Below are 25,318 nucleotides of genomic sequence, written 5' to 3'. Positions count from 1 at the left end.
TCGTATTTCCTGATTATCGACATGTGGTCATCGCGGGCTGAAAAGTATGGTGTTGTGGTTTACTTTCAGCACTCGCCACCCGCTCGGCTGTCCCTTGCCGGGATAGGAAATTCGAATTGGATGTCGGGTCGGATCTTGGAAGTCGGACTGTTGTGTGAGAAATGGACCCTGATTTTCAAATGGCTTGTGAGTGGTTCTCCGTTGCTATTATTAGACGTAATTACAACGTTGAAGGCCTGATATTTCAGGCTCAAGGAAGCGAAGACTCAGGAGACCCACCAGCCCCGCTCGTCCAGGGATTAAACAAGGCATGATCTGCAAAGACCGGTTTTGAAAGAAGCTTCTTTTGGCCTTGGCTGTGATCCAAGCTCCCAAAGCTGTTGTGGTCAGGGGGATTTGGGGTAACTGAAGATGTCCAAATACCTAGGCAAATCCACACATAGCACCGCCGCTTTACAGCATCACCAAACGATGTAGCAGAGAGGCACACAGCTCGCTACGACAGCTGCGGGTTGTATTGCCATCAGGCCGGATTTTGTTGGGGGATCAACAATCAACAGCATTTAGGAAGGTGGGGGAGCCATGCAAGACCTGGGCACGCTGGGCTGACGAGAACTCGGGTTGTCAGATTGGTGCGTGGGGAAGAGGTGATGCTGTGGAACAGCCGCTCAGCAGCGGAGTACCGGAGATCAGTGAATGTTGATTGATGAATCTTTTCCCAAGGTGTCTTTCGATCAGACGCTGCACCGTTTTGACAGGACGACTTCATCTCGCAAAGCATACCAACATTTCAGCCCTAGAACATGGAGATTGACTGCTGACCAGAGATCATCACGCTTGGTTCCCTACGAACTCACGGATGGGGGGTTCCTATCCATCACTCCACCACTCAGAAAATAAGCTGCCAACCCCTCGGTTCCACGCTAGTGCATGTTGAAGAGGAGCTCGGGGGTCTGCCGTCGGATGTCCATGTGCTCCCCAGTTCCCCAGTAGGTGGTGGCTTTCATCTGGCTCGGGGCCCTCTAGGAAAAATGGGAGCGAACCACGATGCGCTCTAACCGCACCGATACTTGGAGACCCGAAAGAAAAGAGGAGCCTTGACAAAACGGACTGTGTCATTGATCGATAAAGGTCTCGGCGGCGACAACATCAGGGAAGAGCCGCGCGCACAGCCCCGACCGGCCCCGACGAGCAATTCTCAGAGCTTCCAATGTCGTTGCCGTCCCCCGCCGCTTGACCCTTGCTGCTGCCTTGCCCCAATCCACTTGGACCCTTGTCTATTCCCCCCTGCACTGGTGAGGGGCAGCCCGACAGGTGGAAAGCCAGAGCCAGTGTGCCAGTCACGCCAGTGCACACAGCCTGAGCACTTGCATCCTCCGATGTGATTTCGTCTCATCTTTCCTCCACACGATCCCGGCGTTCGTCCCAGTCGCTGACACCCGCCGCGCGTGCGAAGAGTTTGCTTCTTTGCAGTTGGAGCCGCTGACCGTTGTTGTTGGTCCTGGGCATTGCAGCCGTGACGGCCCTTTGATTGCGCGCGCAGCAGCGTCCCTGCTCGCCTATTCGCAAGTCGCTTCCGGCTTCTTTTCGCTTGGCCGTTTTGGTCACGATTGACGGTGCGGTTTGCGCCCTTTGCGAATTTAACGCCAGCGCATTCGTCCGGTCTTTTTTGGCTCTCCCCGCACGACCGTCCCGCCCGGCCCTCTGAAACTCGGAGAGGTCGCTGACCGCAGCCCAAGACCCGTGGATACCCCCTTCCCCAGAATCAGCACCTCGCAGTAGCAGGAGCAGCAACAACAGCCGTCTTCTGACCGCTGACCGCCCGCACACAGCAGCAGCAGCAGCATCATCATCTCATCTAATCCTGCCACCGGCGCAAGTATGCCGTCCAGGATCCATTGGTCTGGCAAGAACAACCGCTCTCAGCACAACTTGGTGGGGTCGACAGTTGCCGAAGACCCTGTTTCTTCGGTGCCCGCATCAGCTGCTGGTGCGAACCCCCCGAGTGTAGCAGGTGCGGGTGCGGGCGCTGCAAACCCCCCTTCAGCCTCGCCCAACCCGGCCTTCAGCTCCAGTGAATCCTTTCAGCCCGACACCACCGCCGGCCGGGGTAATCACGCACAACAACCCCCTCCTCCGCAGTCACACCTCGTCAATATCTACGGCACCACCAGCACTGCTGCCGGCGCCAATCCCGCGACCATCCCACCGCAGCTGCAGCACTCGAATAGCGTTTCGAGTGCTTTTGACGCCCGCCAAAGGGAGCAGCAGGAGTTTGCCGACCAAGTGACGCGCTCTCAATCGTACCGCTACACACAGCCGTCCCCCACCTCGACCCAACTACTGCTCCAGCAGCAGCACCAACAGCACCAGCAGCACTTGCACCAGCAACAGCAGCAGCAACAACAACAGCAGCAACAACAACAACAACAACAACCACACCAACAACAACAGCAACAAACTCAATCATCGCCAGGACCTTCCGTTGAGGACCTTACTACTTCTCCTGGTCACCCAAACATCGTGTCGCCCATTCTTGCTGCACCTCCACCTCTCTACAACCAGCAGCAACAACCCCAAGCTCAGCCCCCAAAACCGAAACAGTCCACTCGCAGGTTGATCAAAAACATACTCAATCCTAGAGGCCAGGATTTCGCACCCCCGTCGCAGAATAACCAATACGGCAACAGTGTAGGCCCAACTCGCCGGAACTCGAAGCGCGTGAGCCTTCCTCCGCCGTACCCCCCATCCATCCGCACTGGTGTTTCCCAGGTCTCGCTGGATCAACAACAGCAACTCGAGTGGCAAAACCAGGGTCCTCCGACACAGCCGTCCCCTCTGCAAGGTGTAGGAGATTTCCACGAGTCGTACGTAATTGAGGATTCTGACCAAGCGCTGCGCCCGCAGAATTCACAGGACAATCAGCATCCCACCATCCGGCCTGTTCCTTCCTCGGACGCGGAGACGGCTCCCTATCCTACTGAGGATACCGCATATCGCCAGCACCGAGGACACGTCTCGTCGCAGAGCCAGGTACCCCTCGGGCTGCAACATCAGCAGTACGGCCAGGCCGTCTTCGAACCTGGTCCGCACCAACAGCAACAGCCGCAGCAGTACCAGTTCCCGGACCAGCATCAGCAAGCCCAGTACCAGGGCGGCAACCAGCAGGGTTTCTCGGGACACCTCGTCGCCAATCCGCAGCAGCAAAACCCCGAGACGGTGTCGCAGCTGTCGCATGAATCGCCCATTACCGACTCGGACCAACCTTCTACTAACAGCATTCCGGCACCCGCGGTGCAGACGTCAACCGCGGTAAACTACCCGCCGCAGACACAGGATCTTCCCGGCCGGCAGAACCCACCACCGGCTGCCCAAGCTCAGACCCCGCAGCAACAGACCATGGCCCCACCATCCGGTGCGCCGCCCCCGGCACGGAGATCGCAGGAGACGGAGAAGATGCGCGACCAAGCCCAGCCGCCACCCGGGCCACCGCCTAGCTACCGGCAAAGTCAGCAGCCGCCCGGCATGAACCCGCTACCGCAGCCCCCGAATGCGGCGGGGCCGCCGAACCCGAATTTCCGCGCGAGCAATGTACCGGACAGGCAGCAATTCGAAGGTCAAGGGGAGCCTCAAGGGCGCAACAGCCCGCAGCCTACATCCGACCGCGGCGGCGAAGACCCTGAAAAGGCGTTTAAGGACCTTTGTACGAGCAAAAGTACCCTTCCACCTCCGATTGTGCAGACGCCGCTGACAGGTTGGCGTTTTAGTGACCAAATACAAGAATGTCAAGCGACTTTACTTTGACGGCAAAAAGGAGATTGAGCAATTGAACGGCCAGGTAGAGCAGCTTCAGAACGCTATTGCCAACCAGCGTATGTCGCAGAGCCGGACGTCGCTTGACGACAGCGAGTACGCGACACGTTTCAACCGCCTCAACGGCGCCATTAACAACCTATCTTTCAATATCCGCAAGGATTGGTCCAGCGTACCAGCGTGGCTCGCTCCGTTTGTGAGTGCCGACGCGCTTAAGACGGGCAAGCAAGAGATGACGGCCATTGGCCGGGCTGTTATCACGCGCTGGATCGTAGACGAGATATTTAACAGCTGCTTTCACCCGGGCTTGGATCCGGAGCTCAGCAGACAGCTCAAGGTTATCGAGCTTAACATCAGGAACTTTAGCTATACCATGAACAGCCAGGAGGAATTCGATGCCCTGACCAGCAAGGTGGTGAGCTGGCGCATGGCGACGCTCGAGGGCCTGAAGGACGTGCTCAGCAGCCCGGAGAGCGCCAACCACAGGAACGACTTTACGCGCCGCGCTACCACTAACCTGACGGCGTCGCTCTTCCAGCACCTGACTGACCCCCCGCCCGCGGGCGTCGATGGCAGCGCTAGCATGATTGTCGAGCTCGCCGTCGGCATCGCCAGCAACATGCCGCTCGAGAGCCGTGACGTGGCCGTTGTATACCCCTTGCCGGAGCAACCCATCCAGTTGGAGCTGATGGAAGTGGAGAAGACGGGCCTGCCGGCACTCGAGGCGCGGCCTTTGGACGCGGGCGAGGAGGGTGCCGCAGAGGACGCGAGCGGCAGTGCCGCCGGGGCTGGGGGTAAAGAAGGGCCCGCCAAGGACGGCGCCAAGGACCGGCGTGGCGACAAGAGAACGGGTATGTTGAGTGTTTTGGGGGCGGGCGGCGGCGGTAGCGCACCGGGCAGCAGGAAAGGCAGCATTGCTGACGGAAGCATCATACAAACAGCTCCCCTACCGCCCAAGGACTCGGGTAAGGTGCGTTTTGCCGGCTTCGTCGCCGTGGAGGTGCGCGGCCGGCAGGTGCTGGTCAAGGCGCCCGTGTGGACGCTGGGGTAATGCGTCGAGGGTAAGACCGCTCGTTTATGAATTGGTTCGGCACGGCTGGATATTTACTTTCTCTCTCTTTCTCCTCTAGGGCTTGGCGCGGTATGAGAATGAATGGCAGGGCGAGCGAAGAGCGGGCAGCAAGGGCTGGGAACAGAAACACGCGGGTTGAGAAGCCCGACGGCTACCATGTGAATAAAACGGAGCGCGTGATGGTACAGAGGGTGAGCCACGGCTGGGGCGACAGAGATGCACACAAAGGGGCGCCTGTAGACGGATGGGAAGGGGGGAGGGCTGAGATTGGAGCGAGCCCGTGGTTCCCTCGCTTTTACTGACGACTCGGATGACTTGCCTCCTGCGACGGAGGACGGATTTAATTTCTTGTCCATGCTATGCATGTCTATATACCCTGGGTACTTGAGTGATGACTGGCAGGCCAAGTGGGAGCTGGGGGCTGATTCCAGTACATAACATATTGCAGCTTAAGTTCACTGTAGTAAAAGTGTAGAGGGACGGAGGGGAGAGGCTGGCTTCACCGCCTTCCTTTTCGGCGCAGGTCAAGCTGCCCCTCCATGACCCCGCCATGCAGGGCAGAATGGGAATGGAATACAATGCCGTCTTGACAAAAACCTCGCCGTCTTACACGAGATACCTGACCACGGTTACCAACCCAGTTGGCCATTGAACGACAACCACCTTCTCTCACGTCTGCCACTTCACATACCATCCTCCAAAATGGCAGACCCAGCGCCAGCACACCTCGATCCCTCCGCCCTCGGCACAAAAGAATAGTTGGTCCTCCCACCCTCCCTCCCTCCCTCTCCCCCCCTCCCTCTCCCCAGCACTGAGTGTCCCCCCCCCTTCATCCATCCATCATCTATCCATCTACCCCCCAACCCCCCCAAAAGCCCACACTAACACAACCTCCCATAACACAAGCTGGGACACCCTCTACACCCGCGAACTCACAAACCACGCCGCCAACCCGCAGGACGAAGGAACCGTCTGGTTCGACGACGCCGACGCCCAGGCCAAGATGGTCGCCTACCTCGACGAGCACTGCAGCAACCCCGACCACGAACCGCTCCACCACGAACCGCTCGACCCCTCGCGCGCCGCCGTGCTGGACCTCGGCTGTGGCAACGGCAGTCTGCTGTTTGCGCTGCGGGATGAGGGGTGGGAGGGGAGGCTGTTGGGGGTGGATTATAGTGCGCGGAGCGTGGAGTTGGCGGGGAGGGTGGGGGTTTCGAGGAGGGAGGGGGGTGGTGAGGGTGATAAGGAGGAGGGGGAACAAGAAGGGGGAGGGGAGGGTGGGAGGAAGGGGGAGCGCGAGGTGGAGTTCAAGGTGTGGGATGTGCTGAACGGGCCGCTGAGCGAGGTGGCGGTTGCGGTTGCGGTTGAGGGTGAGAGCGAGACTGAGACGGCGGCGGGGTGGGATGTGGTGCTGGACAAGGGCACGTTCGACGCGGTGTCGCTCAGCGGGGAGCGCGACGGGCAGGGGCGGCGGATCTGCGAGGGGTATGGCGAGCGGGTTCTGCAGCTCCTGCGGCCCGGCGGCATCTTCCTCGTGACGAGCTGCAACTGGACCGAGGCCGAACTGCGCGACTGGTTCGAGACCAAGACGCGGCCGACCGAGGCCGGCGCGAGGCTGCGGCTGGCGGGGAGGATAGAGTACCCTAGCTTTCACTTCGGGGGCGTCAAGGGGCAGACCATCAGCACGCTGTGTTTCGAGAAGGCCAGCAATTAGGGACTGGTTAGGGCTAGCGAAGACAACGAGTGATACCCGGCGAAGTGATAGAGTAAGAGTGTGTTAATGCTGGCGATATCATCATTTTCGACGTAAATCGATGGGTCTTCGCCCTTCCCCTCGAGTGTCTACCCCACAGGTCATAATGCACCTGTTCTTCCCCTGACATACACATTTACCAAACATGCCCATGGCCGGTCTATTAACAGGAACCCATGCGTTTCATACCCTACAGTACTCGGACCATCATCTAACCACCCGCCGCGACCTTATGGGGGGGGGGACCAAGAATAATAAACCTGGCCGAGTTGAGCGCAAACGCAGCGAAGCAACAAAGGCAAGAACGGGCTGGCTTCATTATAGCTCTCTCTTCTATGGTGATGTGTTCATAGGCTCGCCAGCAGTCCCGACCGCCCCCGTCGCTGCGGCCGCCGCCATGGTCGCAAAATACCGCACATCCACGTCGTCATCCTTCTGGAGCTTCTCGAGGCTGGGCATGATCCGCTCGTCGACGAGTTGCTGGCCCTTGGGCGATGCCGTAAACGGCGCCTTGGCCTGCTCTAGCGTATAGATGGTGCCCTCTTCCGGCAACCGGCGCAGCGACGCAATCAGGGCCGAGTACGTCTTTGCGACGTTGAACCGGATGTTGGGGATCTCGTCGGCCGTGAGCTTTTCTAGCATGGGCAGGATCGACTTGGCGATGACGTCCATAGTAACGACGGTAGCCAGTGTCTGTTCAGACTGTTAGTTCATCACCTGGAGATCATCTTGATGGCGGTCCACTCACCGAGATGGCAAAGCATGTTGTCATCCTGTAAAGGTAGTTGGGGTGCGCTCCCATCGCCATGACCTTGGGGATAATAGCCTCATTGGCCCACTCGACACCAAATACCTCGGTAAGCTTCTTGAGGTTATGGGTCGCCGCCTCGCGGATGGAGAACACGGTGTCACCGAGCCAACCCATGCAGAGCTGACTGAGCTTCTCGTCAAAGAACTGAACGCCCAGCTGGCCGGCGAGCAGGGGCATGTGGCCGATGATAGCGAGCCGCACGCGCCATTGCTTGTCCTCGGCGAGTTGGACGATGGCGGGGAGGAGGGATTGCGCAAGCAAATCGATGCCAATAACCTGATTTACCAACTCCAGTTTTGAGATGATGTGCAGGCGGACTTCGGGGAACTCGTCCTTGAGCATCTGGAGGAACATGGGCAGCAAATGATCGATGGTCCTGTAAACAGTCAGCGGGTGGTTCCTTGTATGGCTGTGTATAAACCATACTCTTGCTTGCCCAGGATCGGGGCGAGGCCGCTGATTTGTGTTCCGAGAGCCGCGCGCACGTGCTGCGAGCTGTCCGACACTAGGTTCTCTACCGTACCCATGATGTCGCTCAGGAGGGTGCCCCGGTCGACCAGGGCGCAGAAGCCGGGAATTTGGCCGGCACTCGCAGTCCGGACCTCGGCCTCGCCGTCCTTTAGTAGTTTTACAAAGGCGGGCACCAGATCCCTAGCAACGACCTCCTCGTCGACCGCCTTGGCAATCTACACACCAAGTTAGTTATCTCCTAAGCAATCCCGTCGCTCGGTTTGACGGACCTTCTCGAACCGATCGGCGATCATGTACCGCACCCGCCAGCTCTTGTCCTCTATCAAGCTGCGCAGCGAGGTAAGAAGCACACCGTGGCTCGCCTGTTGCTCCTTGGGAACGACTTCGGCAATCGAAATTAGGATCTCGACGGTGAGCAGCCGGACGCTGTCTTGGTCGTCCTGAACGAGGTGCTGGAACATGGGTATCATCTCCTCCACAACAATCGCGGCGGGCATCTCCTTCACAAACTTGGCCATGTTGGTGGCGGCCTGACGGCGCACCATGGGGGTGTCATCGTGGACCAGCTGGCTGAACTGCTGGCGGAGTTGTTCTTGGATAGGGGGCGAGACCTTGGAGTATGGGGCCGTGAACAGGCCGCACCCCGAGACCTTGGAGGTGAACCAGTCGGCCTTGGAGAGTCGGATCGTGAGAGGGATGAAGAACTCTTCGACTTGTTGGGGTGAGAGATCGGCGCAAATCTTGTTTAGCGACTCGACAGCCTGCAAAAACGGGCGTGTCAGTCAAGGCGCAGGATTAGTGCCGATATTGCGTCCCCCGCGCGTACCTTGTCCCGCACCACGGGCTCCTCGATGGCGGCGAGGTTATCGAGCGGGGAGAGCAGGACGTGACCCCACTCGGGACCGCCGACATAGTCGATGAAGCCCCCAAGCTCCTCGCTCAGGGCGACGAGAACCTCGTCCTCGTCCTCGACGGACTCTGCAGCCGGGGTATGTTAGCGATGGATAGGTCCGCGATATCGGGCGAGAGGCGGGGCAGGCTGACCATCAAGAAAGGGGATCAGCTCATCGCGGGTGCGCTCCGCACCCAAAGCGAGGGCAATGGTCGAAAGGCGGTGGATGGCATTGAGTCGGAGCAGGACGTCGTCGTGCTAGAACACGCGGGATTAATCATGGGAACCGTCGGGGAGGGATAAGGGGGGAAGGGAACGAGGGACCAGGGGGGCAAGGGGGGGGCTTCGTCACCGCCATACCTTCAATTCGTCGATCAGCACGGCGATGGGGTAAAGCTCATCGTTGGTGTTTGTCGCGTCAGCCATGGTGGGCGACTGTGGAGAGAAAAAGGGCGCGGCTGTCTGTCGCAGGAAAATCGGGGAGTCGGTGTTTTGTTCGGGGCGAAATCAAGGCTGATTTTTTGGGCAGGCGCTGGGCAGAGCGGCTGGGATCGCGTGTGGTGCAGTGTGGGATGTGATGCAATGGGAAAGTGGGTGTGGGTGTTGGCCGACCGGGCGTCCTTGACGAATGCACTCGCAGCAAGAGTGGGCTGCCCGCTGAGCTGGTTGCGCTGATGCTAGGGAGGGAGGTAGCTTTCGTGGTATTGTATTGTATTATCGGCGCAACCCGTGGATCGGAAAATGGTGTTGTGTTTGATGCGGAGCCGTAGTGAAAGCACCGGCAACCGTGAGAAGCTGTAGCAAAAAAAACAGCAAGCAGAAATCAAGGCGCTCGGCCGTGTTGGCGGGATTCGCTGCTGAGAGGGTTGAGATGGGAGACCTCCAGCGAGCAGCGGGTGGGAAATGCGGGCAGGACGTCAAAGGCAAGCTCCCGCCCAGTCAAATACCGGACCCCCCAGGAACACCCCCTACCAAGTAGCAAAATCCAGGCGTGCCCCGTTTGGGTCGCCGCGGGCTTGCAGCTTGGTTGGTCAGTGCGCAGTCAGTGTGGGAGCCCAGCCAGCCGTGTGCGGGGCTGCTGATGGGGTGGGGTAAGGCTGCTCGCGCTTCAGGGGCCTCTCCAGTGAAGGAAGAAAGATGAGGAAATATGAAAATGTAGAGTTCGATATTGTTGAACGAACGTCTCCCCGAGAGACTATTCGCCTGAAATAAACTAGTGGGCGCATGGAATGCAAAGAGGAGGGTCCAGAAACGGTTTCTTTGGTTTAATCTCTCGTTCTCCTTAAGTTTATGTTGGAGAAGAAGTCTACCTCCCTCCATTGGGGGTGCGAGGCGATGAGAGGGGTCCCTCAGCCATCGAGGGTACCGAGGTACATTTAGCATCGCATCCAATGCTGCATCTCTCGCCTCCCGTGTAAAGAACAGGGGTAAAAACCATTCCTTTTTATCATAAACCCAGTTTCATATCCATGATAGGTAGACCATACCCTTGCCGATGCCGCTTCTATGCCTTTCTTACATAGAGAGCATGCCCAGTCCACCCAGCTCCCATAAACAAAATCGCTGGTTAGGCAAACAATCCCGCTTCATGCCGCCCGATCTAGCTCAATCCATACTCTTCATCTCCTGCCCTCCGCCCACCTCTTCCGACTTCCTGCTGCCCTGGTCCTCAACGAATCCATTAGACTCTGTGTTATGCCCACCCGGACGACTCCTACCCGTACTCGGACCAGCAGCAGCACCGCTAAAGACGCCTTTCCCGATGTTCAGGCCGGAGAGCCGGTCCTGTAATGCCCCGAGCGCGCCGGGCATCACGCCTGCGCTTGCACTGCGGTTGAACGACGCCGACGTTCTCAAATCTGGTGTGAGAGCCTCATGGGCGGTTTCAACACCCGTGAGCACTGACTGGCTGGCAGTCAAAGCCGGCGGCTGGGCGTGATGGGATGAGCTCGCAGCGTCCATAGATGCGATCTCAGACTGGGTCCCTGCGTTGTCACCACCAACGCCTTGCTCTGACAATCCTGTTGAGGCTTGATATGCCGCAACACGTTCCGCCGTGGCGATAGAGGCATTGATAGCATCGTTCATCTCGTCATCAGTGCGGTTAAACACCTGATGCCACCACCGCACCTCGCCTAGTCGCGGAAAGATGAGCCGCTCCCGCCCCTTGGTAAGATCATCGATAGTCGCATCATACTGATCGTTTGTGAATTCCTGACGGCGACTCAAGAAATAAGCCCATACACTGCGCGTGCGCTCATGGAGCTTCGCCTCGTGACGCTGTCGCTCGTTGTTGAACAGGAAGGTGCCGTACTGGCACGAGTACAGGTGGTAGAGCAAGCGCCGGAGGAGGCGTTCATTAAACTCGAAGCGCGTTGGATGTTGTCGGAAGAGTTGATATGTCGCATCGAGGAACTGGTGGAAAACCGGCGACACGTCCCGGGGTTTCGTGGCCTGGTCCTCGGCGACGGGAGCGGGTCCTTGTTTCGCCTCGTCAACCGCAAGAGTTTCCTCCACTTCTGATGATGATGATGCATCTTTTTCGGCTCCCACACTCTTGTTCCAGAACCGCTTTGCACTCGCCAAAGCATTCTCGATCGCATCCCCCCTGCCTTCGCTCTCGCCCGGTCGGATTGTTGAACCCGCTAGCGCCTCACTATCCACGGTAAACCAGCTCTCATGGCTCATGTGGCCGGACCGCATTTGGAACATGTGTCCAAACGAGAGCCATTCCTTCTCAACCAAGACGATGAATCCGTCAATGGTGCGGTAGTACGGATCAAGCATCAGCTGGGCCAGTGCACTCAGCTGGCTCGTCCGATCCCAGCCATCGGAGCAGTGGATGAGCACATGAGAATGTTGTATGCCAACCTGCCGCGCGATGATAGCCGAGCCGTCCAGGATGCCGCGGATGTGCTTTAGCCACTTGCTTTTGGCTAGGAGGTCTTTGTTGGGCGGGAAAGGGGAAACATCGGCGTCCTTGATGGCGCTGATTACCTTGTCTAGGGAGTCCCTCATGACGTGAATATTGTCTATATTTAAAAAGACTTTCTTGGCAAATCTGTAGTAGTCCATGTTCTCCGATCCCATTCCGATTGCCTGCATGGCATAAGAGTTGAGCGCGGGACGGGCGTCGACGATCAGGTTGTGCTGCTGCGCGCCGTATACTAGTCGCTTCCCGGTCTTTTCGTCGTACTGCGTATTAGCACCAGCAATAAAATCATCTTCCATCTGCATGCGCTCCGTCTCGGGCGACGTTGTGTCAACATCCGCCCCCTCGGCGCTCAGGTCCACGTGGCTGGAGGAGGGGCTTTCCTCAGTGGTCAACGCAGGCCCTGCGTCGAGGAAGTCCATATTGGCAGAGAAGCAGGCCCCGACAAGGCGCTCGTCTTGGATGCTGCGCTTCATCCGCAACCCCACAAACGGCTGTGAGCTGCGGGTTATCGTGCAGTTGTTGACAGGGTGGAGGTAGCTGAGCGCTGGAATCCGGGAGCGAGAGCGGAAAGCGGCAGCGTACTTGAGGGTGCTGTCTGAAATCTTGGACGGCACTGCTAGTACTGCTGGGTACGTTGGGGAGAAGGAGTAATCCTTGTTGAGCATGGTTATCCTCCACCCCAGGTCTGCCGACTTTTCGCTGATGCCCTGCCGCCTGAACTCGGCCCTCGCATCGTACAAGTCCCAACCGTTGATCTTATTCTCTGGCGAACCTGGTGGGGGACTGTAGTTGAAGGCCAGGAGGTTTTCTATGCTCCCCAGTCTGCATGTCCTCGCGCGGATGAACTCGAAGGCATCACGAGCCTGCTTATCGTCGGGAAAGTTGAAGCAGACATATGTGAAGTCCCGGAAACGGATTCGTATCGACGAGGGGACACCGCTCGAGGGGGTAGTCGGCCGCAGCGTGCACTGGGAGATAACATGGAAGGCAAACCAAACCTGCTTGACTGGCTTCTTCGGGTGTGAGTCGGCGTCGGCAGTTGATTCGGGTGGAAATCGGAAGACGAGATGGAAATCATTAAGTGCAATATCGCCCAGCTCAGGCTTCCCGCCTCGCAGGGCGTGCACGTTGTGGTACACCTGAGGTAGGGTTTTAGTACAATCCTCCCCAAGTTCCAGAGTTGCAGCTGAGGGCCACGTACGTGCTTGCTCTGAGGAGCCGACATGGTTAAAGAACGAGGATGGTACTTTTCGGGCGCAGTAGTAGAGGAAGCTTAAACAAGCAACTCGCTCGGGAAGGCAAACCGAGAGGTGCGAGGTTGACAGGGAGAGTTGGAGAATCGCGGGGCAGTCCCGGGATTCATCCGTGAACAGCTTGTGTGGTGGACGAGGAACTGGGACCGCCTGGCATTGTCAGCACATGTTGGCAGTCAGTGATAAGCTTCCTCATTAGCTGTTGTGGAAGGCGTTGGGGAAACAGCATCACAAGACCGTGCCTGCCGACTTGCGCTTCCACCCAGTGGAGCTGACTTCCAGACCACAGAAGCCCTTGACGTCGATACATCTTAGCGCCCCACATGAACAGCCCGGCCGCAAGGCTGCAGCATTCCGTTGCAGCCACGCCTGGCTTTCCAGATGTCGCCCCACTCAAATAAAGAAGCATTTGATTGGTCGAGGTAAACCCTACTCCACTTCACAACCAGAAGGGGCAAGACAGCCCACTAACTATTCGCAAAAAGCCCTGTGCAAGTCGAATTTCCCCCCCATCTGTAAAGTTGAGCGAACATCGCCACCAGATCGTGCCTCAACCTTTCCGACAATTGAAACAGCGACGGTTATCATCGACAAATAATCGATCTCATCGCCAAATCATAACCATGGCTGTCCCCGGCACTCAGATGTAAGTCGCGGAATTCCCCTTGCAATTCGGTGGGTGGGCAGTCGGCCAGCGCAGAGCGAGAACAGCAAAATCATGGTGCACAGGTGGTAAGAGGGGAGCTCGAGACTGACCATATCCGCTTTCTGCAGCTCCAAGCGGAGAAAGTTCGTCGCCGACGGTGTTTTCTATGCCGAGTTGAACGAGTTCTTCCAGCGTGAGCTGGCCGAGGAGGGTTACTCCGGCGTCGAGGTCCGCGTCACCCCGACCGTTACCGACATCATCATTCGCGCCACACACACCCAGGAGGTTCTGGGCGAGCAGGGTCGCCGCATCCGCGAGCTCACCAGCCTCATCCAGAAGCGGTTCAAGTTCCCCGAGAACTCGGTCTCGCTCTATGCCGCCAAGGTCCAGAACCGCGGTCTTTCCGCCGTCGCCCAGTGCGAGTCTCTCCGGTACAAGCTCCTCAACGGTCTCGCCGTCCGCCGTGCTTGCTACGGTGTGCTCCGTTTCATCATGGAGAGCGGTGCCAAGGGTTGCGAGGTCGTTGTTTCCGGCAAGCTGCGCGCCGCCCGCGCCAAGAGCATGAAGTTCACCGACGGCTTCATGATCCACTCCGGCCAGCCGGCCAAGGACTTCATCGACAGCGCCACCCGTCACGTCCTGCTCCGTCAGGGTGTGCTCGGTATTAAGGTCAAGATCATGCGGGGCAGCGACCCCGAGGGCAAGGCCGGCCCGCAAAAGTCGCTCCCTGACGCCGTCACCATCATCGAGCCCAAGGACGAAGCCCCGGTTGTTCAGCCCATGAGCCAGGACTACGGCGCTAAGGCTGCCGCTGCCCAGGCTGCTGCCGAGGCTGCCCGCCAGGAGGAGCAGGCCGGTGAGGAGGAGCCCGCCCCCGCCGAGCAATAGGAGAGCAACGGCGGTGGTGATGTGGCTTCTGCTCCCGGCCAGGGAGGCGACACCGACTTGGTGAATCCTAGCGTTCTTGACTTCGGCGCCGCCGATAATAGCGTCGACGATACTGACCACGATGCTGGCTTCGGGCACGCCATGGTCGATTCTAGCGGCTGGTAATCACAAGAGAAGGCACGTCCCGTGGCCGGGAGGTTTTTTTCGGGCGCGCCACACGCTCGATAGTACGGTTGCGGATGGATGGGTCACTCGGCGTCAACATTGAGCATATTGCATTGATTCTGAAACGGGGAAAAGGACGGAATGATGCTTGGGGAGGGGGTTTGTTGGTCTTCAAGCAAACCCGCCCCGGGCAGTAAACGCGAGACCGGACGATTCTGCACTGGTACGAGGAATAAACCTCTGAACATACTTGCCATATCCCGTGATGTGATTAATGCTGGCAAACTGGACCGCCTGTCCGTCAACGTCCTTGCTCACCCCCATGCGTAAATATGTTAAAGCCGCCAAATAAGAAGCAGGCAAGCCCCCATCATATTATATTGTACAACGCCACAAACGGCAGACTTGGGGAAAACGTACGGAAGCAAAACCCCCAAAAGGCCAAGTCAAATCAACTATCCCAAGAACGCCTAAGACGTGCAATGATGTGCTACGCTGCCTGCCCGCCTGCCCGCCTGCCTCCAGAACAAACATCATGAGATTTTGGCATCAGAAACCATCCCCCCCTTTCCCTCCCCCCACCACCAACACCCGTCCAGTCCTGCACTACCAGCATGTTTCCTTCCTCCACGCCCCCACCCCTCCCGCTCCCGCCCGTTTTCATGAGATTTGCCGAGACTCCCCGGCCCATTATTCCCCGCCACCATAGAAAGTGAAGGAAAAATAAAGTGTACATATGGCCAACGCCCTCCTCCACGTATAATCAATCAAGTCTTCATCTCGGTCTGTCTTCCCGATGCAGATCAAAATCCGATGCCGAGTTGGAAGCGTGCGAAAAAGCAGGTCTTGTCTCTTCACCTGTCTTGTCTGTCTGTCTGCTATTTGAGACCAACAACAACAAACAAACCGAAGTGATGTAGAGAGCGCCGTCTGTCTGACGGGCGCCTGGGAGAACAGCAAAGTAAGAGTGGAAGGAAGAAACAAAGGGAAGGCAACAATAAAAGAGAACAACCGAAAAAAAGCCAACAACGCAATGATCACCTCTCCCCCGACTTGCGATTTTGCAGTTCTATCGCCCCATTCCCGCCCTTGACGGCGAGATGCGCGGCGCCCGCGCCGTTTGGCGGGTGGCCGTTGGACCTCTGGGGCTGGAAGGCGGGGATCATGGGGGAGCGGGGGTCGTCGGAGCTGCTCTCCTCGTCGGTGTCCTCGGCGAGATCGTTCAGGCCGAAGCCGCCGCCGGCGGCCTCCTCCTCGTCGTAGGCGTGGATCAGGCCCTCGCGGTCGCCGCGGTCGCCACCGCCGCCGCCGCCGGGACCGCCCTGCGACCGGCGCGCCTCCATGCTCATGCGCGTCTGGATGCTCGAGATCATGTCGGTGCCCGTGGTGTCGCCGTTGCTGCGCCGCGCGAGCATCTTGGTGCCGTTGGGGTCGTTGCGGCTGAGGTTGAGGAGGTAGACGCCCGTGAAGGTGACGAGGAAGCCGCAGATGAGGGAGAGCGTGTTGACGGCTTCGGTGGTGTTGAAGCCTTTGAAGAGGATGAAGGAGGCGCAGAGCGTGGCGGTAGTGAATGTGACATAGTAGAGGGGGTTTACGCTATTGGGGGGTCAGTCAGTGTTGCCGAGCTGCTAGAGGATGGAGGGGTATCGTACATGTTGGTGGGGAACTGGCTTAGCGCTTTGTTGAAGTAGTTCATCTGGGTCAGGATGCAAACCACGGTGATGATCATGAAGACATAGGTCGAAGGATGCGAGAATTGGTTGTGGCCCGCAAAGGTCAATTTCAGCGCGATGCCGAACGCCTTGACGGCCATGACCGAAACCGACCCCACGGTAGAGCAGATGCTCAGGTAGATGAGGGGGTTCTTTTTCCCGTAGACCGGGGCGACCTTGTAGATCATGACGCCCGCAAAGACACAGACAGAAATGGCGTACAACAGAAACCCTAATTCAAGTTAGAAAGGGCACACACGCACTCAAGGTGGCCAGGATGGTAGGGCCCAAGACCTACCTGGCTGAATCGCATAGTTGAGAATCTGGTCAACCGTTTCAATCTCCTCGTCAGGGGGTGCGTGCAAGACAATGATGACAGCCCCGATCAGGCAGATTGCGCTTCCCAGCTTGCCCAAGGTCCCCAGCTCTTCTTTGAGGATGTAGGAACCCAACACAGCTCCTATCAAGACGGACAATGCGCCGAGGGGCGTGACGAGGATAGCGGGGGCGAAGGCGTATGCCGCAAAGTTGAAGATCTCTCCGAGAACCACTGTGAAGTGCCGTCAGCGCGTTTGTTCGAAACCTAGCTAGCCAGCGCCGGGTCGGCCCGTACAGCAGATGATGCCCGCCCACCAGATGGGACTGCGCAGGTAGACGAAGCCATCGCCCTCAAAACCATGCCGTTCCTCGGCGTGCATTAACCCCTATAGCAGACGAGTTCGTAGTCAGCACAACTGTTTTTGTCCGGCAAGCGCGGTATGTTGGCCCCATGGCGCGGCCCGTTTCGGCTTTCGAGGTGGGGGTTTGGTTGTCCTACTTTCTTGGTGATCACGAAGCTGGTACCTATGATGCAGAATGTTAGCGCTCTAATTACTCTCATCCCGCCCGACTAGAGGACGAGGCGCATACCAATGGCTAAACTTGAGGTCATGGCTAGCGCCAGACCGATGTACCTGCCGGCGGATGTCAGCGAAACTGCGCCCCCTCCATTCCCGTGCCGTGGCAGCAGGATAGTTTGGACCGGGAGGAGCCGTACTTGTCTTCTAGCATTTTTCCGACAGTGAAGGTTCGACTTGAAGCGACAGTCGGGGTAACGACAATGCGCTACCCGGTCGAGTCCTGTCGAGGCGACAGGCCGATGCGGAGAGAGAGAGGGGCAGGGGGGGCGCTCGCGCCGGGCGAGGAGTCGGGGGGAAACAACGGGAGAGATTTAGCAGGGCCTCTGCCACCGATGCATCCGGGTGCTACCGATCGTGACCGGTGGTTCCTCGAGCGACGATATGTGGCGGGGAAGTGTTCCGTTCGTTCGTTCAGTTGCTTGTTCAATCGTCGGAAGAGGACAGAAGTCGAAGCCGAGTCTCGATTGTCCGGCGGTTGGCTGCGCGCTAAGGCCCTTCTAGCTTGTTTTTTCTTCCTTCTTCGAGTGCCACCTACAAAAGTGGAAAAAAATCAATCCTACTGTGGTCGTTCAAAAAACGAGCGAATCCGTGCTTCCTGTTTCGTGCAATGATCGTGAAGGTGGCTCGAAGCAGATGTTTTGCGCCGTGGAGAGCCAAGTTTCATTCAAGGCCCCTGTTACGCTGGAGTGGTGCGAGGGAAAGTCTGGGGACTGGCGGCGGTTTCAAGAATCTCGGGAAACCCCTGTCAGAACGATGGGACCCCTGTTTTCTGCCGCGCCCGTGCCTTGGAGTTTGGGGAGCGGCCAGACTTCTTGTGTCCCAAACAAGCCCTGCAGCCACCAACTTGCCTTGGAGGCCCGGTCGCACCTTGGCACGCGCCAAATCGCAGCAGGGACTGGGCTCAGCCACAAAAATCAAAGAGATTATCTCGTTCTTTCCTGCCAAGAGGCCGCGAATCGTGGTCTTGGCCAAACTCGTTCGAAGATTAAACAAAAAGCCAAGTCTCTTTTCCCGCTCTCCCACCATGTATGTCCATACCAGGTTTCTGACTCAGCGGGCAACTGTTACACACTCTCACACTGTTGAGAGTCAGGGCGCTTTCCACATAGGGCCCCCTTCATCTCATCTGGGGTTTTGGTTGGTTTGGTGATGAGAGCGGGGCCTGATCACAACCCTGCCTCGGCTCTTCACCCACCGTTAGGGCCATCGACCACGTCAGCCCCCCCACTCTTTGCTTCCTTGAGGGAAACTGAGTGGCTGGAGAGCGGCATGTTTGTGCGCGAAACTGCTCGGGTTCACTGTTGCTGTCACTCTTTTTAAAGATCTGGGAGACATGGAAACAGATTGCTTGCATATTGTGTGGTTCTGGTTGGGATGACGCTTCAAATCAGACAGCACCAACCTTGCAGTTGGTTCCGAGACCCCTGAGCCATGCAGATCCGGAGGTTAAGCCCGCTCATCAGTTTCAACCTCTCGGCTGTCGTGGATGTATTCTCACGTGTGAATGCCAAGGGTAGGTTCAGAGAAGACTCGTCACTTTATGTACCTGTCTCATGATTTTCTTACAACCACCGAAAAACGACCTGGGCGATAGCTAGCTATACTCTCAACTAACAGGTTCAGAGTTCATCGCCTCGCCCCCAAGCCGGAGCAACAAGTCTCTGACAGCAAAAACTGGGGTAATTAAAAAGTAAACAGCAGTGCCAGCTGAAGAATCGAAAAAGGAAACCCGTCCACCCCCTCTCTCACCGACCTCTAAGTGCCAGTGCCAGCCCATCTATCACTCCCGGGTTTGGAAGGTTAGAAGGCCAACTAGGGGAAACCCTAAACCAACCGCCCGAGCCTCCATCACAGAAAAATGACTTCGCGAATGAACTCCCCGAATGGACCAACTCCGAGGTCCAAGAAGCCAAAGTGCCATCCCAAATCCACGTCCGAAAGCCTTTTCCGATCCACCAACTCCGGGAATGTTCAATAGTCCTACACGTGAAAAGGCGGGTAAAAATGCTGAGTTAGATGGGATGTCGTGGCGCCGTTTCGGTAAGTTGCCAATCTGATGAACCATGCTCGTAAGGGTTGTTTGTGTGCTGCTATGTCCAGATGATTTGGTCTCCGGTGCAAACTCCGGTCATGTCGGCCGGGATTCAGAGTCCAGAAGAGTTGTCATTTTGAACTCGTCGTTGAAAGACCTACCTACCTATAGCAGTCGCCGGGATGGTGATGGCGGTGTTGTCGAAAATTACCTGTCAGACATCGGGAATGGAAAAGGGTTAGAAGGGGTTAGGGGGGGTAATAAATAGTCAATGCGAGGTTGAACTACAACCCAAGCTTGGATGCAAAAAGGAAAACGTCGAGGGGGCTGCGGCGAGCCTTCCGTTCAAGTCCGGCGACGCTTGTAGTCTGTGTTGCCATTAGTGAAGGCGCATCCTTTTAAAGGGGGAGGCCGTCATACCGGTCTCGTCGGCAAGACTCTCTGTCTCGTCAGCCCTGCTTCGTTTACCAGCAACGCTCGGTGAGGTCAGAGGAACCTCCTTCGATTCCTCGTAGTCGACACCGGTATTTTCAATCGCTGGTTGCTGCTCGTACTCATCCTCATCATTCTCCCAGTCGATTTCGTCTTTCTCGTCACCAGAAGCCGCCACTGACTGTTCAGCATCGTTGTTTGCTGGTGCAGAGGAGCCGTCTGCGACATCATCCTCATCGTAATCAATCTCGTCGCCGTTGATAGTCGTGCTCGTGTGAACAGATGCCGTTTCCGCCACATCGGTGCCCTGGCCTAGTTTCTCTGAATGCCCAACGTCGAATTCGTTGAGGGTCCCGGCGGCAACCAGCTCTTGCGCATCTTCGGCATCGTTGTTGGGAATCTGTAGGTCATCGTAGGTGATCGTGTCCTCGTGTTCGTCCTCTCCTTCGTGGATGGAGGGTAAGCCGGGCTCATCATCGAACGCGAGTATGAGATCGTCATCTTGATGAGCATCATTGTCAGTACTAACATCGACGGAAAAGGTTATGCTGACGTCGCTCGGTTGGGAAAAACTGCTGGTACAGGAAGACCCGACCGAGCTGGCACGAGCCCGGTTGAGGCTCGTCCCAAATACCCGGGAAATTGTGCTCTGCGCTTGCAGTTGGGGCACTGGCGAAGTTCTGCTCTCGGAATTGCCGCTGGGCGTCGGTTCATACTCTTCATCCGAGTAATCAATTTCCCAAAGAGCTTCCTCGTCAATTCTGGCGGCGCTTGAGGCTTGCATTAAAAGTTGCGATGTCCCGAGGAGCTTTCCCGCCGCCCTGAACGAAGAGGCTGGTGCCGAGAGCGCCTCGTTGACCGGAAGCGGGGAGTTCATGGCCGGTGATTTGTGTGTAGATATAGGCGATGTCGGGGAAAGGAAAGAGGGGAATTTACCGTTAGAATTTGCTTCTTGTTCGGATTCACCGTTGTTGGGCGCAGCCACTCCATCAACTGCACTGGGATCCGAGCTCTCGGGGACCTCATCACCTTGCTGTTCCGCCGGCTGGTTGAGCTCATTCGTCTCCCCAGGTGTAATTTCGGGGTGCTGCGGGACGACCTCAATGTCGCCTTCTGCAACCTGTTCATCCCAGGCTTGCTCCTCATCAGCTCTGTCCTCCTCAATGTCATGAGAGACCCCTTCAGTTGGAGGAATCTCGACATGTTCCTCGCCTTCAGCAGTATCGGAGGGCTGTGGTCCAGTCGCATCAAACTGGTTATCCTGCTCTTGTTCTCCCGACGCATCATCGCGGGGGGCAGATATTTCGAGTTCAGCTTCCTCCTCGTGGTCGGTGACGGTATGTTCGCCTTCGTCATGATACTCGTCCATGTTTCCGTCTTCAAATGCCTCGTCTTGAACCTGCTCATCATCAAGATCGTTGGTCCGGGATCCCTCCTCATGGTTCTCTGACATTTCAGAATCTTCTGCGCTACTCGGAGAGCCGTTGACCTGAGCCACATTGGTCAAAAGTTCGAGGAAATGCTCCTCGCTGTCCCGTCGCACTGTTAGGTGGAGGACAGGGTCTGCCGACACGCTAGGTACTTGGCCGAGCGTGGAATGGCAATCAAGAAGCTCACGAAAACTGCGATTCAAAAACTCCTCGTTCGACCGCTCCCCAAACTCGAGATCGAGGGGGTCAAAGCGGACGACCAGCTCATCTGTGGCCGCAATCTCGTCGGAGATTACAGCGCGGAGAGCAGAGAGAAATTGTGATAAAGGGCAGTCAAGCTTCTCGACTCCAGAAAGGAAATACGAGTCAGGGTCGTCACCCGGGGCCCCAAACAAAGAATAGTACTCTTGGTTGTACAGAACTTCTACGTCCGGTACTTCGGCGAGAGAACGCGTGAGGTCATCGAGCTCTTTGTCTAGATCAACGGCATGGTGATCAGCATCGAGCTGTTCGTGTGCAGTCTCATCGTCGAAGCCGCCGACGGTGGGGTAGTTTCCTTCTTGTTGGTGGGCGGTTTCTTCTTCATCGGCGTCGTCAAGCGCATGCTGCGCGTCCTGTGGCTCTGTGCTCTCACCATGATCCTCAAAGTCGATGTCCTGGCCCCAAGATACATCGTTTCCATGCGACAACCCTTCGAGCTGGCCATCATCATCGGCTACCGTCCCGGGAGCCGGATGGCCCTCGGACGAGGTGTCTGCCAACGCACCCTCTGTCTCGTCAGCCTCTGTAGTGCTCAACTCGGCGTTGGTTTCAGCAGCCAAGGCGTCATCATCCTCGTATCCAATCTCGTCATGGTATTCCACGTCGGCTTTGGAGTCATCTTCGGCGTTGTTGGTGGCTTCCGTTGTCTGGGCCGTTTTATCATCGGTATCGGCAGGATAAACCTCCAGATCTGCTTGATCAAGTTCGGGCTCGGCAGCGCCGTCGTCGAGGATGGGGTCGAACCCCGCGTATGAATCGACGGGGACCTCCTCAGTGGAAACGTGCTCAAATTCCTCGTAGGCCCCACCTAGCCCGAAGTCGAGCCCCTCAGCCTCGAAAGCCTCGAGTTCTGCGTTGGACTCAAAGTCCAGTTGAAACGCTTGATCCAGCTGATCTGGGGGGCCGGCCTCCACCGATATCCCAGCGTTCTCCATCGTAGATTGTGTGGCGCGTCGGTGGTTAGTTTAAAGGGGGGGACAGGAAAGGTCCTGTAGAAAGTTGGGTAGCCTTGTTGTTACTGGGAGCCCATCGGCATTCAGTGTCGTTGGAAGGCTCAGTCAGTCGGGCAGTATGGAAGGAAGACACGAGGGAGGATAATTCGGGATGCCGAGATGGGGCGGCCGTGTAAAGATCGGTTTTGGTGTCTATGAAATCCGCGAGGGTGATGATCCGAGAATGTCGGTGTCCTCGGGCTCGAGGCGAGAAACTTCGATTCGATGGTTCAATCGCGATCGAGAAGTGTGGCAAGGATGTCCGCGGGTCAATATTTCGTGATGGAGAATCGTGCCGTAGACTGGGACTGTGGGTCGCGTAATATAGACCAGTCTATGAATGAAATCGGTAGTTTCGACTCAGTTTTACTGATGAAGTTGGCGGGTTTGCGCTTCTGAAGTTGGTTGTCGAGGTTGGAAATGGATCGGAAACGGAAGCAGCCTGGTGACAAAGGTGCCTGCAATTGGTTACAAGCCTCTTTAACCTTGTTGGCCCGTGCACGCGAATGCGCGGCGCGCTGCCAGCTGCCAGCCCCTCGATTCGCAGTGGCAGAAAGCCAGATCAACCACAGTGTGCCAATGCCAATTACAGCGGCTTCAGCCTTCAAGGAGTTGAAGCTAGGGCAGCTGCACATTCGCACCACAACTACCGCCGCTACTACTGTCACCACCCGCAAGCCCAGTCAAGATGGTAGGTTCTCTCCGTTGTTCTGCGTACATGCGAAAAGGTTGACGAAACAATAAGGTTGTCCTTGCTGCGTCCATTTGCACCCGCGGCGGCAAGGCCGTACTCGCGCGGGCATTCCACGACATCAAGCGGTCGCGCATCGAAGCCCTCCTGGCATCCTTTCCGAAGGCCGCGAACTCGGGCACCCAGCACACGACCGTCGAGCAGGACAATGTCCGATTTGTCTACCAGCCGCTGGACGAGCTGTACATGGTGCTCATCACCAACAAGCAGTCCAACATCCTCCAGGACATCGACTCGCTGCACCTTTTCGCCCAAGTCGTGACCAGCACCTGCAGGAGTCTCGACGAACGGGAAATTCTCAGAAATGCCTTCGAGCTTATTAGCGCCTTCGATGAGCTGGTGACGCTCGGATACCGGGAGAACTTGACCACCAGCCAGATCAAGACGTTTCTGGAAATGGAGAGTCACGAAGAACGGATCCAGGAGATTATTGCCCGGGTACGTTGGGTCGGTATAATGCGGATTGGATCTCGGTTGCTGACGCAGCCGCCTCACAGAACAAGGAGTTGGAGGCTACCGAGGAGCGCAAGAGGAAGGCCAAGCAACTGGAGATGCAGCGCAAGGAGTCTGGGAGGAGCGGCCGCAGTGGTGGTGGCATGAGCCGGCCGCCCGTATACCCGACGTACACCCCGCCGGTGCGGCCTGCCGTCACCGAGACATACGACACCTACGAGGCCGAGAAGAACAAGTCCAAGTACGGCCATCTTGGGAGCGAACGATTGGGTACGCGAGCTAACCAAGGCAGGTTTACCGCACCGAAGGGCAAGGGTATGCAGCTGGGCAAGAAGTCCAAGACCACAGACATGTTCGAGCGCGTAAAGACAGAGCTGGGGCCTGTGGACGACACGCCCCTTGTTCCCGTCGCCACCCCATCTGCCCCAGAACCGGCCGCTGCTCCACGGATATCGTCGACATTAGACCGAGATGCGATCCACGTCACGATCAACGAGGCCATCACGGCCAAGATTTCCAGAGAGGGCGGGTTGAACTCGTTCTCCGTCAGCGGCGACCTGACGCTGCGCGTGACGGATCCATCGCTCACAAAGGTCAAGTTGAACCTCGACGCCACGCCGTCGCATGGCGCGCAGTTCCGGACCCACCCCAACGTCGACAAAAACGCATTCAATAGCTCCAAGACGATCCAAATGGCCAACGTAGCGCGGGGCTTCCCCGTGAACAACGCCGTTGGCGTTCTCCGGTGGCGGGCGGCTCCCAAGGCGGACGATACGAGCGTATTGCCCATCACCTTTACTGTTTGGGTTAACAAGGGCTCGGATGGCAACTGCACGCTAACGATCGAGTACGAGCTGACTGGAAGCGACACGTTGAAAGATGTCAGCGTCGTCGTACCATTCACAAGTGCCGAGCCCTCCATTTCTAGCTTCGACGCCGTCTACGAAGTGTCTGGCGACAGCCTGGAATGGTCGATTGGCACGGTCAGCGAGGAGAACCCCAGCGGTGCGTTTGAGTTTGAGGCGCAGACGGATGACGAGGACGAGTTCTTCCCGATGCAGGTGCGGTTCTCGAAGACGACGCCTTTCATGGACGTTGATGTAAGTTTTCTTGGTCGGCAGGGCGGCGAAGAGCGTTGGCTAATCTATTTACAGGTCCAATCTGTTGAGCTGCTGGAGATGAACGAGGAGGTTACCTTCTCCAAGGAGATCAAATCGGTTGCCGAGGGCTACGTAATCGAGTAGAGGAGTGAGAGGCTGAGTTGAGTTAAGGGACGAGGGAGGGTGGGCGCTTGAGCGGGCATGTATCTTTGGTGCGTGGCGTGGTTAGAGGGGGCAGGAAAATTGTCCCATTTATGAACTTCGACTTGATGCCGGCAATGGAATGGATGATAAATGTTTGCAACCTCCTGAAGTCGGGTTTCTCTTGAACGCACAGTGCGAGTATGTGAGCCATTCACATAACAAGATCCATTGGAGGGCAGAACGGTCACAAAACAACATCACGATCGGGCAAGAACAACCAAAGCCAAAACAACACCACCTCAGGACCGAATCCAACTTAGTAGCTTAACCACTTTTTTTTTTCTACAACCGCACTCGGATTATGGCATTCAGCACCCAGCCCAACCATCCGAGTACCCTTCAATCTCACTAAC

At 57.2% G+C, this 25,318-nt stretch overlaps 7 protein-coding genes across 7 annotated transcripts; 4 read left to right on the top strand and 3 right to left on the bottom strand.

The window, feature by feature from the left end:
- Positions 1 to 1,500: 1,500 nt before the first annotated feature.
- On the top strand, positions 1,501 to 5,260 carry B0H64DRAFT_152620 (uncharacterized protein). Its single transcript, XM_062798460.1, has 4 exons — positions 1,501 to 3,703; positions 3,768 to 4,664; positions 4,755 to 4,874; positions 4,944 to 5,260. The coding sequence occupies exons 1-3, from the start codon at positions 1,882 to 1,884 to the stop codon at positions 4,862 to 4,864; spliced, it is 2,829 nt and encodes a 942-aa protein (XP_062659237.1). The 5' UTR covers positions 1,501 to 1,881; the 3' UTR covers positions 4,865 to 4,874; positions 4,944 to 5,260.
- A 221-nt stretch (positions 5,261 to 5,481) lies between these two features.
- B0H64DRAFT_341466 (S-adenosyl-L-methionine-dependent methyltransferase) lies at positions 5,482 to 6,644 on the top strand. Its single transcript, XM_062801248.1, has 3 exons — positions 5,482 to 5,643; positions 5,792 to 6,095; positions 6,162 to 6,644. The coding sequence occupies exons 1-3, from the start codon at positions 5,588 to 5,590 to the stop codon at positions 6,597 to 6,599; spliced, it is 798 nt and encodes a 265-aa protein (XP_062659236.1). The 5' UTR covers positions 5,482 to 5,587; the 3' UTR covers positions 6,600 to 6,644.
- Positions 6,645 to 6,872: 228 nt separating this feature from the next.
- B0H64DRAFT_152632 (armadillo-type protein) lies at positions 6,873 to 9,494 on the bottom strand. Its single transcript, XM_062798461.1, has 7 exons — positions 9,173 to 9,494; positions 8,965 to 9,070; positions 8,747 to 8,898; positions 8,190 to 8,681; positions 7,876 to 8,135; positions 7,387 to 7,825; positions 6,873 to 7,331 (listed from the first exon to the last, which is right to left on the bottom strand). Exons 1-7 carry the CDS (start codon positions 9,236 to 9,238, stop codon positions 6,972 to 6,974), a joined length of 1,875 nt encoding a protein of 624 aa, XP_062659235.1. The 5' UTR covers positions 9,239 to 9,494; the 3' UTR covers positions 6,873 to 6,971.
- A 560-nt stretch (positions 9,495 to 10,054) lies between these two features.
- Positions 10,055 to 13,330, bottom strand: B0H64DRAFT_396055 (protein-tyrosine phosphatase-like protein). Its single transcript, XM_062803812.1, has 2 exons — positions 12,949 to 13,330; positions 10,055 to 12,886 (listed from the first exon to the last, which is right to left on the bottom strand). The coding sequence occupies exons 1-2, from the start codon at positions 12,970 to 12,972 to the stop codon at positions 10,418 to 10,420; spliced, it is 2,493 nt and encodes an 830-aa protein (XP_062659234.1). The 5' UTR covers positions 12,973 to 13,330; the 3' UTR covers positions 10,055 to 10,417.
- A 75-nt stretch (positions 13,331 to 13,405) lies between these two features.
- B0H64DRAFT_396053 (40S ribosomal protein S3) lies at positions 13,406 to 14,948 on the top strand. Its single transcript, XM_062803811.1, has 2 exons — positions 13,406 to 13,646; positions 13,775 to 14,948. Exons 1-2 carry the CDS (start codon positions 13,624 to 13,626, stop codon positions 14,532 to 14,534), a joined length of 783 nt encoding a protein of 260 aa, XP_062659233.1. The 5' UTR covers positions 13,406 to 13,623; the 3' UTR covers positions 14,535 to 14,948.
- Positions 14,949 to 15,585: 637 nt separating this feature from the next.
- Positions 15,586 to 17,702, bottom strand: B0H64DRAFT_152567 (magnesium transporter NIPA-domain-containing protein). The gene is made up of 7 exons (XM_062798459.1): positions 17,448 to 17,702; positions 17,321 to 17,364; positions 17,229 to 17,254; positions 17,025 to 17,115; positions 16,710 to 16,961; positions 16,352 to 16,643; positions 15,586 to 16,295 (listed from the first exon to the last, which is right to left on the bottom strand). The coding sequence occupies exons 1-7, from the start codon at positions 17,459 to 17,461 to the stop codon at positions 15,737 to 15,739; spliced, it is 1,278 nt and encodes a 425-aa protein (XP_062659232.1). The 5' UTR covers positions 17,462 to 17,702; the 3' UTR covers positions 15,586 to 15,736.
- A 5,340-nt stretch (positions 17,703 to 23,042) lies between these two features.
- B0H64DRAFT_396044 (uncharacterized protein) lies at positions 23,043 to 25,081 on the top strand. Its single transcript, XM_062803810.1, has 5 exons — positions 23,043 to 23,148; positions 23,203 to 23,646; positions 23,706 to 23,902; positions 23,954 to 24,761; positions 24,816 to 25,081. The coding sequence occupies exons 1-5, from the start codon at positions 23,146 to 23,148 to the stop codon at positions 24,903 to 24,905; spliced, it is 1,542 nt and encodes a 513-aa protein (XP_062659231.1). The 5' UTR covers positions 23,043 to 23,145; the 3' UTR covers positions 24,906 to 25,081.
- Positions 25,082 to 25,318: the final 237 nt, after the last annotated feature.

Source organism: Chaetomium fimeti, assembly GCF_033439085.1.
Source record: "Chaetomium fimeti strain CBS 168.71 chromosome Unknown B0H64scaffold_4, whole genome shotgun sequence".
Classification (NCBI taxonomy): domain Eukaryota; kingdom Fungi; phylum Ascomycota; class Sordariomycetes; order Sordariales; family Chaetomiaceae; genus Chaetomium; species Chaetomium fimeti.
Note: the sequence above shows the minus strand (reverse complement) of the source record. Positions and strands in the feature narration are given on the sequence as shown.